Source organism: Anguilla anguilla, chromosome 6, assembly GCF_013347855.1.
Source record: "Anguilla anguilla isolate fAngAng1 chromosome 6, fAngAng1.pri, whole genome shotgun sequence".
NCBI classification, from domain to species: Eukaryota; Metazoa; Chordata; class Actinopteri; order Anguilliformes; family Anguillidae; genus Anguilla; species Anguilla anguilla.
Genome location: NC_049206.1, coordinates 52,398,828 through 52,413,070, shown reverse-complemented (window position 1 = coordinate 52,413,070; position 14,243 = coordinate 52,398,828). Strand labels below are relative to the sequence as shown.

Genomic DNA, 14,243 nt, shown 5'->3' with positions numbered 1-14,243 from the left:
ATGGTGCAGTGCTTAAGTCTCTAAATGGCATACAGTAGCCCATGTCTAAAGGTATATAGCCTACAAAATATTTAAGAGAATATGAACGTTCATTAATGCTTGGTAACTGTGTGTGAACATGTCATTTCGCCCACCAGCAGCATTTCAATAAAGCGTGCGCAAAGAAAACAGCCCAGCGTTATTAGGCGACGGTGTTATGGAAGTGGCGAAGCTTACATTCAGATTGGTCGACTTAAATCTCGTGGAAAGCAACGTCAGTCCGCCTGGTTGATCCATGTGTCCACTTGAGCCTGTTGCGCGCCTGCTCTCCCACTGACAGTGTTTCAAGACTAAAAGCAAGACACGCTTGCGCGGTTGAGACAGAGACTACTCCTTGAATCTTTGGCAAATTTATTTTCCTCTGTTTCCAGGGAATTACAAACCTGCGATCTCCAATGAAGCATCACCTCCTCTCGTTAAACAATCCGTGAGATTCAGTTGTTTTCAGCCATGAGCTGCTTGGATGTTATGTATCAAGTTTATGGTCCACCGCAACCGTATTTTGCAGCAGCGTATAGTCCCTATCATCATCAGGTAAGTCATTGCTATGATTGCACTGAATATTTATGAATGACAAAAAAGTACTATCATATTTTATATTAAATCTGACTTCTCCCTCTCGTACTCTCTCTCGCTCTCTCTCATATATATATACATATATATATATATATATATATATATATATATAAAGACACGTTAAAATAATTTCTGTATTATTATTATTATTATTATTATTATTATTATTATTAATAATAATAATAATAATAATAATAAAAGCTTGCCATAATTTCCACTATTGTCTTTGATTTAGTTTTGCCGAACTATTGATCACGCGGACTGCTTTAATTTGGATAATTTTAGGTGTTACAAACGGAATGAAACTAATTGTTATACTCGTATTTATTTACTTAAATGACTTCAAGTTATATTTGTTTTAATGTATTTTCATTGTATTTATACTGGACTGCTGCTATTTCTCACTTAATGTAGACTATGTAAAATGTACAACGACACTAGGATAATTTTCGGTAGCCCATCTACACAAATACTTGGCTAAAATGCTGTCCTGTAAAATCCAGTAAAACTAAACATGAAGTGTTCAGGTATATACAAATAATAGCCTATATGCCTATTTGAAACAACTCGTCGGACCCTGCCAGTGGAAAATGTAATCAATAATCATGAAGCGTAGGTTAATGTAGGACTGAGATAATGAAACATGCATTTGCAGAAAATTTTCATATTGACAATGCAAGCGATCTGGTTGAAATAAATCAGTTTGAATTTCCGCGCTATGCTGTTTTTAAGTGCTCGTCTTCCAAAGGCACAGGCGTATGATGTAAAATCTCCCTTTAGGGTTTTGCCACTTTCTTTAAACCTCTCACAGTCAATATACAAATGTGGATCTCCGTTTGAACAGAGGGGTGGTTTTCATATTTCAAATAGTGCGAAAATCTCCCCTAAAATGAGGTAGCCTATGCTATTCCTGCACTCGTACCAAAACCGTCCCAGACATTTCACTGACGTTAATAAGCAGGAAAACATTGCGGATAAAAAAATTACCGCCCATAAAATAGTTATTTCTCCAAGATTCGGAAGTAAACTATTAGCTCCGCGAATGCATGTTATGTTCGCCAGGAAAATAATTAGGGTTACATAAACGTTTTGACATCGGTAAGTGGAGTGCCCTAAATTAATTTAGATAATGCAAACAGAAGCTTAATAGTCAGTCTCTGTGCAAAATATAGCCCCCTGCTATGAGAGAATATATGTAAGGAATGCAATTATATAACAACTCAGATCAGGGATAACGAAAGGTTAAAAAAGTTTAACTTAAGTAGAGTTTAGGCTGCATAGTCAAAACAAGTGCGCATTTGTGCAACGCTATAGGCCTGTTATTAAGAAACATAGACTACTCACTTGAATTTTTGAACAACATTTAATACACACACAACTATGTAGTTCATAGATACATATGCTTTTATGATCTGCTAATGCCAGTTGTTGTGTGTTGATATTTCAGAAACTAGCATTTTACTCGAAGATGCAAGAAGCGCAAGAAAGCATCAGCGGAAGCAGTTCGTTCTCAAGCCACTCTGGGCCAACAATCAAGGAAGAGGACTGCGCGCGCGAGAAGGATCTCCCTCCTGAAGCCGAGTACATCAACTCTCGTTGCGTGCTCTTCACTTACTTCCAGGGAGACATCAGCTCGGTCGTAGACGAACATTTCAGCCGCGCACTCAGCCAGCCCAGCAGTTACGTCCCAAGTTCCGCCAGTAACAAGTCTGCACGAGGTACTTCTTGGAGAGGTGAGAATGCCACAATGCCGCACCAAATTCCTAGGCGTTTGTGTGGGCCATGCGAAATAGGTTTGATACTTCCAGACTGTCACAGTTGGAAGTTTATTGTCTACCTGTGTGGAGCAATCTGCCAGCGTCTGTTTACATAATATTTCTTCCACTCGAAAATCGGTCGATGCAATTCTGAAATAAGAAAAAACGTGGTGTTATTTTCTCACTATACTACTTTGTGTGTTTTGCTGTCCTTTTGTTCTTTTTGTATAGGATGTTTGCATATATCTTAAAAAATGGACACCAAAATGTAAAATATAGTATTTGAGGAGTTTGATCTTGCATCTAATGGTGGTAAATACAACTTTTTATGTTTCTGCATAAATTTAAATAAGAAATATGGATTAGTGTGTGCAACTTAAATTAATCTTGTGTGAGAACAAGTAGGTTTACAACTACAGTTCTAATTACTTTCATTTGCATTTGTTTTAACATTTGTTCTACAGACATGCTTTCTAGTGTAGATGTAGGTAATAGACATCCTCCGAATGTAGACAGTGTTCTGCTTTTTCGTTTATTGTTTGTTTTTTATTTTTATTTGCTTGCGTTACGTCTTGTGTGCTGCCAATCATTCATTTAATTATATTTGATGGAGCTGTTTGTTGAAAAACAATCTAGGTCTGATACCACTTAAGAATCTGCTGTTAGTTCTTTGGTACATATGTTGGTTGTTGGGAGTAAGCTTGTCCCACCAAAAGGAGACCAGTCAGGGTGTTTCAGTTAGATATATTTTTTTAAATTAATCTTTGTCCCATACACAAATACAATACAATATGCTCTTCCATTTTATTAAGCTAATTAGGGGCTGAAATCTATGAATCAGACAGCTAGTTAGCTATAATGGAGACTGTCATTGCGTTTTCAGCAGTTGTCAGCAATATATGTGTTGAATAAAACAACTTTGATTTCAGTAAAGCTAAAAATGTAGAGACGTGAAATAAAAATGCAGTTTATACAAACAACTGTGTGCCCACAGACCAACTTTTGGAAACTCTGTGACTAACAGACGAACAATTTAGAGCACAGTTCAACATGCTTTTGGTTCTGGATTATTTGGCTTAATATTACTGCAACAACTACGTGAATATTTTCCTTTTGATCATGCCAGTAGTAAATGTAAAATTAATTTTAAAGCTCTAAAGAACGGTTTTAAAATCAATTCATTTGATGATATTCATTTTCCTATGGAATGAAATTATTTTCAGCCCTAAGTAACTATTGTCATTGAAGTTTGTAAATTGAAAGTTGGAATTCTCATTACGTTTTGTTATATCACAATTGTAGCAGACACTCAAAGAGCGATGTATACAAGTGAAAAACATCAGTGTGAGTGTCAAGAGTATAAAAAGTCCCATTTATAATCAATTAATGTTAATGTCAACCTAACAACAATTTGTGCTGTTAGAACATGAAGTACCTCTAACCTATCTTTACACAGCTTTACCTATACAATTTTCACAATGAGAAAACAAATCAGAGGGTAATATATGCATTATTTGCCACTGACTGTGTTATGAAATCCCTTTTAAATTAGGCCCAGACTCAATACAACTGCCGTGCGCTTCATTCTAAATTTTACATTTTGTTTTTTGTATTTATTTCTTTCAAAACACGATGCGGTCACTAAAATCAACAGAAAATGTTGGAATAAGGAGTGAAAATTAAATACATGTCTTCATATACAGGATACTGTTAGACAGGGTCTGAGGCGATGCTTTGAGAAGCTTTCTGCTTGCCCACCTCCTAGCATCGATAGAACCGAAATTGCATTTTAAAAAATGCTTTTAAATTATGTCAGTGCTCATTTCTAGAATATAATTTTTTTCAGTGTTGTTTTTCCTAGAAACCAAGTCCAAAGTTGATAGGTGCACACTTGTGTTAAAATATCTCCTCGAGGTTGATGGAGGTCACGCAATGACTTATTTTCTTATGCTCTAATTTTCTATGTTTATACTCCAGCTCTTATTTGAGAGGTGCTACTCACAGAGGATATAGCCTATGGGCAGGTGTTAAGTAATCTGTCTGACTACATGCACCCATAGTCTTCTGCATTGGTCTTTTTAAATGGGCAAATGGACAGCACGCACATATTGCTCTGATATAGGCTTGCTAGCTGAAATGTTAACTCTGAGCTGTATTAAAGCTTTATTTCTGGAGCACTATACCAAGTGCGCGATTCTCACTTCGTTTAAGTTTCCGCACTCTTTTGACCCTGCACCTTAGCACTATTGTACGTCGCTTTGGATAAGAGCATCTGCTAAATGTAATGTAATGCTGGCTATTTGGCTGGTGTGCAGGCATTTCTTTGGACATTGCCATGAAATCTGTCCTCCTTCACAGTCTGTCCACCTCTACAGTTAGTGAGTGGACGGCGTCCTGATGCGCAGTGTGCCGCTGTGTTTCTACAGATGGATCGTTCCCGATGAGCCAGAGGAGTTTCCCGCCCTCGTTCTGGAACAGCGCGTACCAGCCGTCCGTCACGGCCTCCCTGAGCAGCAGCCTGAGCAGCGCCCTGGGGGCCCCCCACTCAGAGCTCCCCTTCAGCGCCGACCCCTACTCCACCGCCTCCCTGCACGGCCACCTCCACCAGGCCCCCCCGGAGCCCTGGCACCCCGCGCACCACCACCACCACCACCACCACCACCCCTACTCGCTGGGCGGGGCCATCGGCGCCCAGGGCTCCGCCTACCCCCGGCCCGGCGTGCACGAGGTCTACGGCACGCACTTCGACCCGCGCTACGGCTCGCTGCTGGTGCCCTCGGTCCGGCCGCACCGGCTCACCCCGGCCGCCGTGCCCACGCCGGGCACGCCGCAGTGTGACATCAGCAAGGCGGAGCCCGCCAGCTCGGCCTGGACGGGGGCCTTCACGGGGGCGGGCTCCGACATGGCCCAGGGCCTCAGCCTAAACGTGGACGCAGGTATGAAGGATTTGGTTCTCCATTCCACCCCCTTTCTTACCCTTATTAACTCAAAACCCCTTTTTAATCTTGCTTTTGAGGTTATAAAGGGGTTTTCCTAATTTCAGATCAGACTTGCCATGTTGTTTTGTTTTATGTAATGTTGCTTTATAACCTTTGCACCTTGTATTTCCATTTCCAATGCTAAAAATCACCCACAGAATGTTCACAAATGGCCTTAAATGGACGTTGCTGGGTAAAAAAGTGGAACCATCGACTTCCTGGCTTTGTTTTCCATCTGAGAGTTGCTTTCTCTGCTCCTGCCTTAACCTTTTGTTCTAATTAATTATTCCATCTCAAATTCCAGATTCTAGTATAGTCTAGAAATTATATTTTACCCCCAGCCACATCATTTTTCCATCTACTTTATTGTAGACAGCAAAGTATACTATTAAAATCTCCATTCACTCTAGCTGTAGCTTTGAGAACTAAATTTCAGCAAGCTCCAGGTTTTTTTGGTGGGTTTTTAGCTTCTTGTGTCATTAATTCCAATGAACACTAGCATTATTATTATTATTATTATTACTAGTCGTAGTAGTAGTAGTAGCAGTAGCAGTAGCAGTATTCGTAGTAATCATTATCATCTGGGGGATATATGTACTTTTAATTAACATTAGCTTTAGTTACCACGGTAATCATGGTATTGTGTGAAAGGTAATGTTAGTGTGTCTGCAGTCAGATGTTTTCACTCTGTTTTTACATTGCTGGTTTATGCTTCACATTCTTCTGCTACATGCCTTCCTGCTTCTAGAAGCTAGCTGTTTGACTTCCTCCTCCTAATCTTCATTTCTTGCTCTTTTCCTCCCTCCCTTCCCTTTCTCTCTTTCTCACTTTATTTCTCTCTCTTTCTGTCTCTCTCTCTCTCCCCCCAGGACTGCAGGCCCAGGATAAGAGCAAGGACTTGTACTGGTTTTAGAAATCTGCTGCCCCTTCTGCCCCTTCCCGCCCTTGGCTGGCCTCTGCCTGTGTTTCTCTGCCTCGTAGACACTGACAGACACTTTCTGTAACAGATTCTGATCTCGCTTGCAGCTCGACGCTACACCCTGTGTGGCGGAACCATCCTGAGCTGAAATTCCGCCTCCTCTGGACACCCTCCGCTAGACCCCCCTCACCCTGGATAGCGGGACGGATAAGAGAACTGGGTCTCTCTCCGGCCGGACAGAGCGAGAGAAAAAGAGTGAGCGAGGGAGAAAGAGAGAGAGAGAGAGAGACAGAGAGCAAAGGGAAGATACTATGGGACTCAAAAGAAGGGCTTTTTTGGGGACTCGTGGTGGCGTTACTGACGGCTGATTCCTTCGCTGTTTGTCTGTGTGAGCTGAGAACTCTTCGGCCTTCAGCCTTTCCAGAAAAAGACTTGTTATGAGAAAAGAAAAGATCGCCCTGGCCCCTACCCCCCCACCCTCCCCACCCGCCAACACACACGTAAAAAAGACCTTAGACTATTTTCATGTGAAAATGATGTTGAGACCTGCAAGGAGTCCACGGTCAGTAACTGAAGTTTTGAATCTCAACTTCAGTCTTTGTTGTTTTTTTTGTTTTTGTTTTTCAGAGCTGCAGGGTTTTATTTTATTTTTTTATTTATTTTTTTTTAAAAGGAACTGATAATTGATTGTCTTGATAGATGAGTCTTTTCTATCGTGACTGAAGTGAGCACGGGGCTATTTGAAGCCTCTTGACTCTATATTGCTCCCTCGCAGCTGTCACTGACAACTGTTCTCGAACTCAACAGACTCACAGTCACGGTGTTACCGCACTGAGTCTGACCAAACAAGTGCTCCGAACTTCATACAAGGAGCATTTTGTCAAATCTGGACCCCCACCTTCGGAGAACAACTGCTCTGTACAGCCGGGGGGGTGGGGGTTTGGGGGGGGAGGAACAGAAAAGACTAACAGTGGACCCGCAATCCCCGCCTAGCTCCCTGGCTGTGTGTGTGCGTGTGTGTGTGTGTTTGTGTGTGTCTGCCTGTAAGCGATCTTCTCCCCCCCCTCCCCCCCCCCCCCCCCACTGCAGATCTTTTACAAGAGACTGAAAGAAGAGACAATTGTAACTGTGCAGATTTGCATTAAAGATCTTTGTACCATAGGGGGCTTTCAGTTTTTCTCAGTCATTGTCAGTGCAGTCTGTGCAAAGTCATGCATTTAACTAAGGGTTTTTTTTTTTGAATGTCGACATATTAATATATTGCCAAATAAAGTATTATTTTTGTTTCCGATACAGTTCCTGCTGTAAATGTTATGTATTGTTTGCCTATCTCTGCCTGTGGATATAAAAGAATGGGACGGTGTTATTAAAGTTCAGAACACGGTTCAACCAAGACTGTTGAAAATTTGTTCATAGAAACAGACCTGACCTGCAACCGCTAGGACATGGAATTGTTTTGTTTTTCATAGTAGAAAATGAATTATATTTATGAATCTTTCTTATACTAGGATATCATTTTTTAATTATTGCTTTTAAAATTAAGATCAGGATTAGGCTCTGCATGTGTCAATTTTATGAGCAAACCTCAATTTGTTGGACAGAGATTGCCTCAGACTTTGAGCAATGTAAAAAAAAAAACTGTACAGCTGTGAAAATTTTTAAGAAAGAAAGCTCAGTGACTGCATTTATTCCCTTTACAACAATTCCTTCTCACTATGTTCATATTCATTTTGTCAGTATTTATACATTTTTCTTAATGAAATACTCTTTAACAGAAAATCTCAAAATTTTGGCAGATTCTCAATTTATTACCAGTAACAGACCTTCATTTCATCTGTTCCTTTTGTAATACAGGCTGGAACACTCAATTGAAATGTACAGAGGTAGTAGGAGCACTGTGTGTTTTGTAGAATATGTTGTGGTGAAAGATCAAGGACATTACGATTCAATTTTTTTTTTTTTTATATGTTCAACCTGACTTCAAAAAAGGTTATATTGCTAACTCCATAATGTGTACATTAGAAATACAGCATATCAGTAAAAGGTGTTTAGTACGTGAAACCTGGAAAAAAAATTGACGTCCCAACAAAAAAAAAAAAAAAAAAAAAAAAAAGCTGTGACCAAACCACCATGTGTTCTCTGTCTCAGTTAGCCGTCCCCCTCCCGCACTTCATAGTTTAATACTGGACAGCTGTAGATTAATGTCAAGTCTTGACAAAGCTGATGAAGGACAAGAGACGTTGTGGGTGGAAAGTATGCTTCCTTCACATTTTTTTGAAAGAAAAGCAAACAGTGGCCTCTATTCATTAAGAGACACAGTATTTATGCTGACAGTTTGTGTAAAAACGCAGTTGCAAACCACCTGTGTATCTTTTTTTTATAAAAAAAGCACTGTCATGTGTAGTCTTTATGAGTCATTTCCGTTGTGTGCTGCTTCTTCAGTGAAATAAGCTACGAAATGTTGTAACGTACATGAAATTGTTAGCCCACTCCAAATGTAACATTAACATGCTATTCCTTATCTTTGCTGTGGTAAGTATCTGTACAAAGAGAAGCTCTTCATTTGTTTACAGAACTTAAGAGGTACTAATGGACTGATTTTTATGGTTTCATTTCCTCTTTCAGGCAAACAAAGCTTCTCCCAAAGCCACAAATGCATTGTAATCTCGTTTGTGGGTTGTAACATAGCACATTTTAAAACCGGGTTGTTGAAAATGTATTTTGATGAGTTAAAACATTTTCAATTCAAATGTTTAGCTGGAATTTTATACAGTCCACCTCATCCATATATTCCACTACGTACATCAGCTAAGCTGATATGTTTTTTTTATTGTTGGGAATCTGACATTGTATCCTTTTTCAATGCATTCTGGGAACTGGAACCACACAATAACAAGTTCTGGTGTGTTGCATTTGGTTTAGATATAATATCAGCAAAGCCATAAGTCATAAATTGCTTAAACATTTCACGACCACTACTTATACTGGTTTTGAAGGCTGGTATCAAAAAGAAATTCATGAAAGGGTTTATATATCAGATGCATGCCCACATATTTGTGTGGGGAGGGGTATTACATTTAGAAAATTCTTTTTGAATTTTGCAAATGAAAAAGAAATTTGGGAAGGACATTGATTTCTCTGCTTTAAAATCTGTTCCACGATTTTAATTAAGACAAAATATGCACTCTCAGAAAAAAGGGGTTTCAGTTCTGTATGGAATCCACTATGGTAGGCGTAAAAAGTATGAAAGCTCCCAGATTGAACCATTTTGCCCGACAAAGCACTCTAGAAGCAGACTGGATTCCTCTGTGGAGACACAGAGGAGTCTTTTTTTGGAACCTTTTCTTCTGATAGTGTTCCTTTTGAACGTAGACAAGGAGCAGCATATTAAATTTGTGGTTTTATGTGCCGTTATGTAGTTATTCTTTAGTATTGGCCTCCTGTATATTTATTGAATTGTATGCGCTCGCAGACTGAAGTGTGCAGTACGCTCCAGCCAACGAGTGGTTGATTTGCATGGCAGAAATGAGCTGTGGGTTTTGTGCTTCATTATTCTCCGCTGACGCAACGTCCCGTATTTGAAACCCACATTCGATACTTACAAGGAAAACCCTAAATTGCCTTCTTGTCCCAATTACTCCTTGGTGACACAAACCATTTTAACACACAGGAACTATTTTAAATCCTTCCTTTCTCAGGGGGCCCTGTGCATACCATGTGATCGCGTACTGTGTGCCGTCCAAAGCCCCCCTCACTGCCGCGCCGGTGGAGAAAGCGCAGGCGGAGGAAGGCTTGGCGCTTGTGTGCTTGCCTCCCCATTGAAGGTAATGATGTGCTATGGTGCAGTTGTCCATATTAACTTATTGTTTCTGCAAGCCGCCATTTTCAAAAAGTTTCGGTTTTTGAGGTGACCTGCTGGAATTTGGGCGATCACTGAGAGCCGCTTATTTACCAGGTGGGGAAAACCTACTGTTACTACAAAAAAAAAACCACGAAGACATTAAGTGTGAGTTTCATTACAAAACACGCTGCCTTTCAAGTCGATGAGGACATAAACACGTTTAATTCATCCTCACATTGCCCAGACTGAAAGCGTACACTCGTGGCTGTTCAGAGCCATAAAGAGGCCATTTGCTAGCAATATATCTTGTGGCATAGCAAGAGTGAAAGACCGCCTACTGTCTTGCCTTCCCCACAAGTTGCAACACTGCCTTCTCTCTCTCTCTCTCCCTAGTAGCGAGGTTGACTTTCTGCCACCTTGTGTGCAACGGGGGGCTTAGTTTCAGCCGAAGAGATGCCAGCCCTGGAGATGGAACATGGAAAGGGACACCCGATAGCCGCCGTTTCCCCGGCTGGAATATTTGTGAAGTTAACGCATAATCTGAAAGCAGGGGCTCATAAATTGTGGGGTGCTAATTGGAGCTAGAACGGAGCTGTCAATCACATTATACTAAAAACACACGGGGCCCTCCTGTCCTTATAAGGAGTGGGAGTCTGAGTTCTGCAGCCAGTTGTCACCATGCGTGCCCTTCAACAGGGGGGACAATCAAGTGTTCATCCAGGTCAGGTCCAGTGCGGTTTATAAAAGGAAGAACTGAAGAATATCAATTATCATGCTACACCATTAATAGATTATTGTCAATGAGCAAATATGCTAATTCATTTAACTTTCAAGTGCTTATCTGTTTGAACTGCAGAAGCGCTCTGAAGCTAACATCTAATTGTGAAATTGAACAGAGCTTTATATTATGCTTCAGACATGAAAGTTTGGTCACTTCTGTTACCACCCTTGCAAAAATTAATTTTATATTTCCTTCACTCTTTGCTTATATAAAATCATAGGAAAAACTATGTTTGGGTGTTTGTGAGAACACTACTGTCTGTTATTACACTGGTCTCATACAGTAAATAGAAAAATTAGGTCATTGACTCTGATGACACTAAAAATAAAGTTCCTTTTTTTTGGCCAGTGATGTTGAAACGTCGGTATTAAATTTCATATATAAAAAGAAAATGATATTCTGGGCAACAATAACAAGGGCGGCACGGTGTTGCATTGGGTAGCACTGTCGCCTCACAGCAAGAAGGTCCTGGGTTCGCATGTTCTCCCCGTGTCCGCGTGGGTTTCATCCAGGTACTCCAGTTTCCTTCCACAATCCAAAGCCATGCAGGTAGGCTAATTGGAGACACTAAATTGCCCATAGGTATGAGCGTGTGAGTGAATGGTGTGCGCGGCCTGTGATAGATTGGCGGCATGTCCGGTGTGTATTCCTGCCTCGCGCCCAATGCGCACTGGGATAGGCTCCAGCACCCCCCGCAACCCTTCCCAGGATAAATGGGTACAGAAAACGAATGGATGGATGGATGGATGGATGGATGGATGGCAAAAATAAAAAATTTTCATTGGATATATCAGAGTCCTGTCACTCACCACATTTGCTGCGTGTTTACAATGACGATCATATCAGCAGCCATCTGGGCTGGAAATGAATGAACGTTGCGTGTTTGTTTACACGGCTATTTCCAGACCGTCCCCTGTGGAATTCCATCCCATTGCTTTTCAGATTGGCCTTCGCTTCCAATAACACATTTACAGACGTCCATTCATTCTCTTAAGTCCATTTTACCCTGAACTCAAAGTAAACTACCTTCGTTCAAGCAACAAAGAAAGAAACTCTTCGCTTAAGAAGAGTGTTTTTCACATGTGAGTTTGTGTCAGGAGCAATGTGGTAAGGATTGAATTCCACCCAACTTCAATGAAACAGTATGCACGAGCTGTGCGCATTCACTGCACAAGTAAGTACAAATACTTCTTTCGTCTTGGGTATTTAGTAATGCTTCTCTTTGGATATTTGCCACTTGCTGTATTATCAAACAAAGTAGCACTGCTCGACCAAAACAGTTGCATGCAGCAAAATGCCCAGTGTTAATTGAACTCTCATAGAATACATATGAATCCAATAGGTACCATATGCACTCAGTATGAGCGGATTTTACACTGAACATTTTACTGTGCAAGAAGCTTATCATAAACGAAAGTACTGCACGGCAAATAAGCAATGACACAGTCCCAGTCTTCATTGCTGTCCTGGGCCTGTACTACAACATGATACTTTGAGAACACATACCATTACTATGAGTACAGCGTGGTGTGGAATGATTGGTTCATTTTTAGTCAGACAGGGTTACATCACTGAAACGCATTTATTTTAAAACGAGGACATGCAGACTGTTGCCCTGTGTGTCACAGAAGCCATATCAGGAAGAGAAACCCCCACAGGCCCAATGGCTCCAGTGATTTGTAACTACCAGTGAATATAATATTCAGGGCCAGGGCCTTGATTAAAAGTTTTTTCTTTCTTTTTTTTTTTTTTAGTTACAAAATATTTATTTTTGTAGAAAATGTACGAGCCTAATCTGAATCGATTTACAACATAGCTGGAATATTCTGGCTTGGGGATGGTAAAAAAGGATTGGTAAAAAAATTTCTGCATTGTTATTATACACCACAGCTTACATAACCTTGCAACTGCAATGTTGTAAAACCTCAGTGATGTTTCATGACGGCTGAGCACATTTTCTGAATGATCATTCCTGTTAACTATACAAGGTTTTTTCCTTGAAAATATTCTAAAATAACTACCACTAAAGCATATCTATGATGCAGAGGCAATTTCTATCTCTGTCCTTACACTCATTCACCAAATTTGTGCACCTTTACCTGCATTTGTTATTTTAAAATGTGTTCAGGATGTTTCTGGGTGTGCTATTCTTTTCTGGTTGGGGAGGGGAGAGCCTGTGGTTTAGAATCAGACCACTGTGGTGTGTTTGTCGCTGGCTGGCTAGCCACTACAATGGCCCAGATACAACGAAGCAAAAAGACAAGTCGACAGGACTCGTTCAAAAACTTGCGACATCAATTGGGGTTTGCAAAGGGGTTGGCCTGTTTTCTGTTGGACCTGTAAGTAATGTTACCTCTAGCTCTCCCACAAGGGTTGCCAGATATCTGGTTTTTGACCAAAATGCCTTATTTTCAAATTATTTATTTGTGTATGTCTGGTTTGTGAAGGCCGAGGAGGAGACTTTGTTTGCCATGCTGTGGTCCTCTGTTTACAACCAACAATCCTACATAGTATGGCTTTAATAATGTCAAATTTGAAAATAAATAAGCATAGTTCTGTTTTCATTTTTCTACTGAGAGAAGAGAGGATTGCTTCATACAGCTATTGTGGAAAGAAAAGACAAGCAAGTGCATGGAAAGCACTTAACACAAAGCACTTCTGAAAGTTATTGTCACTATTGCAATGCCATTGGTAAAATGACATTACCGGAATCAAAATCCCCAGTATGTAAATGCGTCATCTGAGGTATTCAGCTTTAAGCCACTGTAACGTAACCTCGAGGAGCCAAGGCGCGATTGTAAACAGTCAAGGACTAAATGGCACGGGGCATTGTGTGTTTTATTTAGCCGATGAATTAATCGCTGCAGGATCTTACGCCCTCTGCTACACAAACACAGGCCTGATACACCAACGCCACACAGTCTGGGCATGGAGCCACTCGGAGAGTTTTCCTAATCGAGACGCTGTCCGTCACTGAGCCGTCTTGCTGAGGGGGATCAGGACTCCCTTCCCCAAATGTACTGTGTTGCTAACACTGACGAGAGGGACAGAGAGACAAACATTCAATGAATTTTATTTTCCACTTCAGCTCATCATCATCCTGTTTGAAACCAAACCCTGTGAATATAAACATAGAAGATATTTTATGCAGTCAAATTCAGAGCAACTTAAAAACAACAACAACAAAACAAGCCATGTAACAAATTACATTCAAATTAGTTTGAATTCAAAAATGCACTCAAATTAGTTTTCAAGTATTTATTTATGGTATGGTAATACAAATACTGGGAATATACGCGGAAGTGACATTTGGAAGTGACCAGAAATGAATACCTGAAAATAAAGTTTTATT

At 40.5% G+C, this 14,243-nt stretch overlaps 1 protein-coding gene across 1 annotated transcript; it reads left to right on the top strand.

The window, feature by feature from the left end:
- Positions 1-257: 257 nt before the first annotated feature.
- vgll2a (vestigial-like family member 2a) lies at positions 258-7,332 on the top strand. The gene is made up of 4 exons (XM_035421320.1): positions 258-573; positions 2,063-2,348; positions 4,799-5,308; positions 6,220-7,332. The coding sequence occupies exons 1-4, from the start codon at positions 490-492 to the stop codon at positions 6,261-6,263; spliced, it is 924 nt and encodes a 307-aa protein (XP_035277211.1). The 5' UTR covers positions 258-489; the 3' UTR covers positions 6,264-7,332.
- Positions 7,333-14,243: the final 6,911 nt, after the last annotated feature.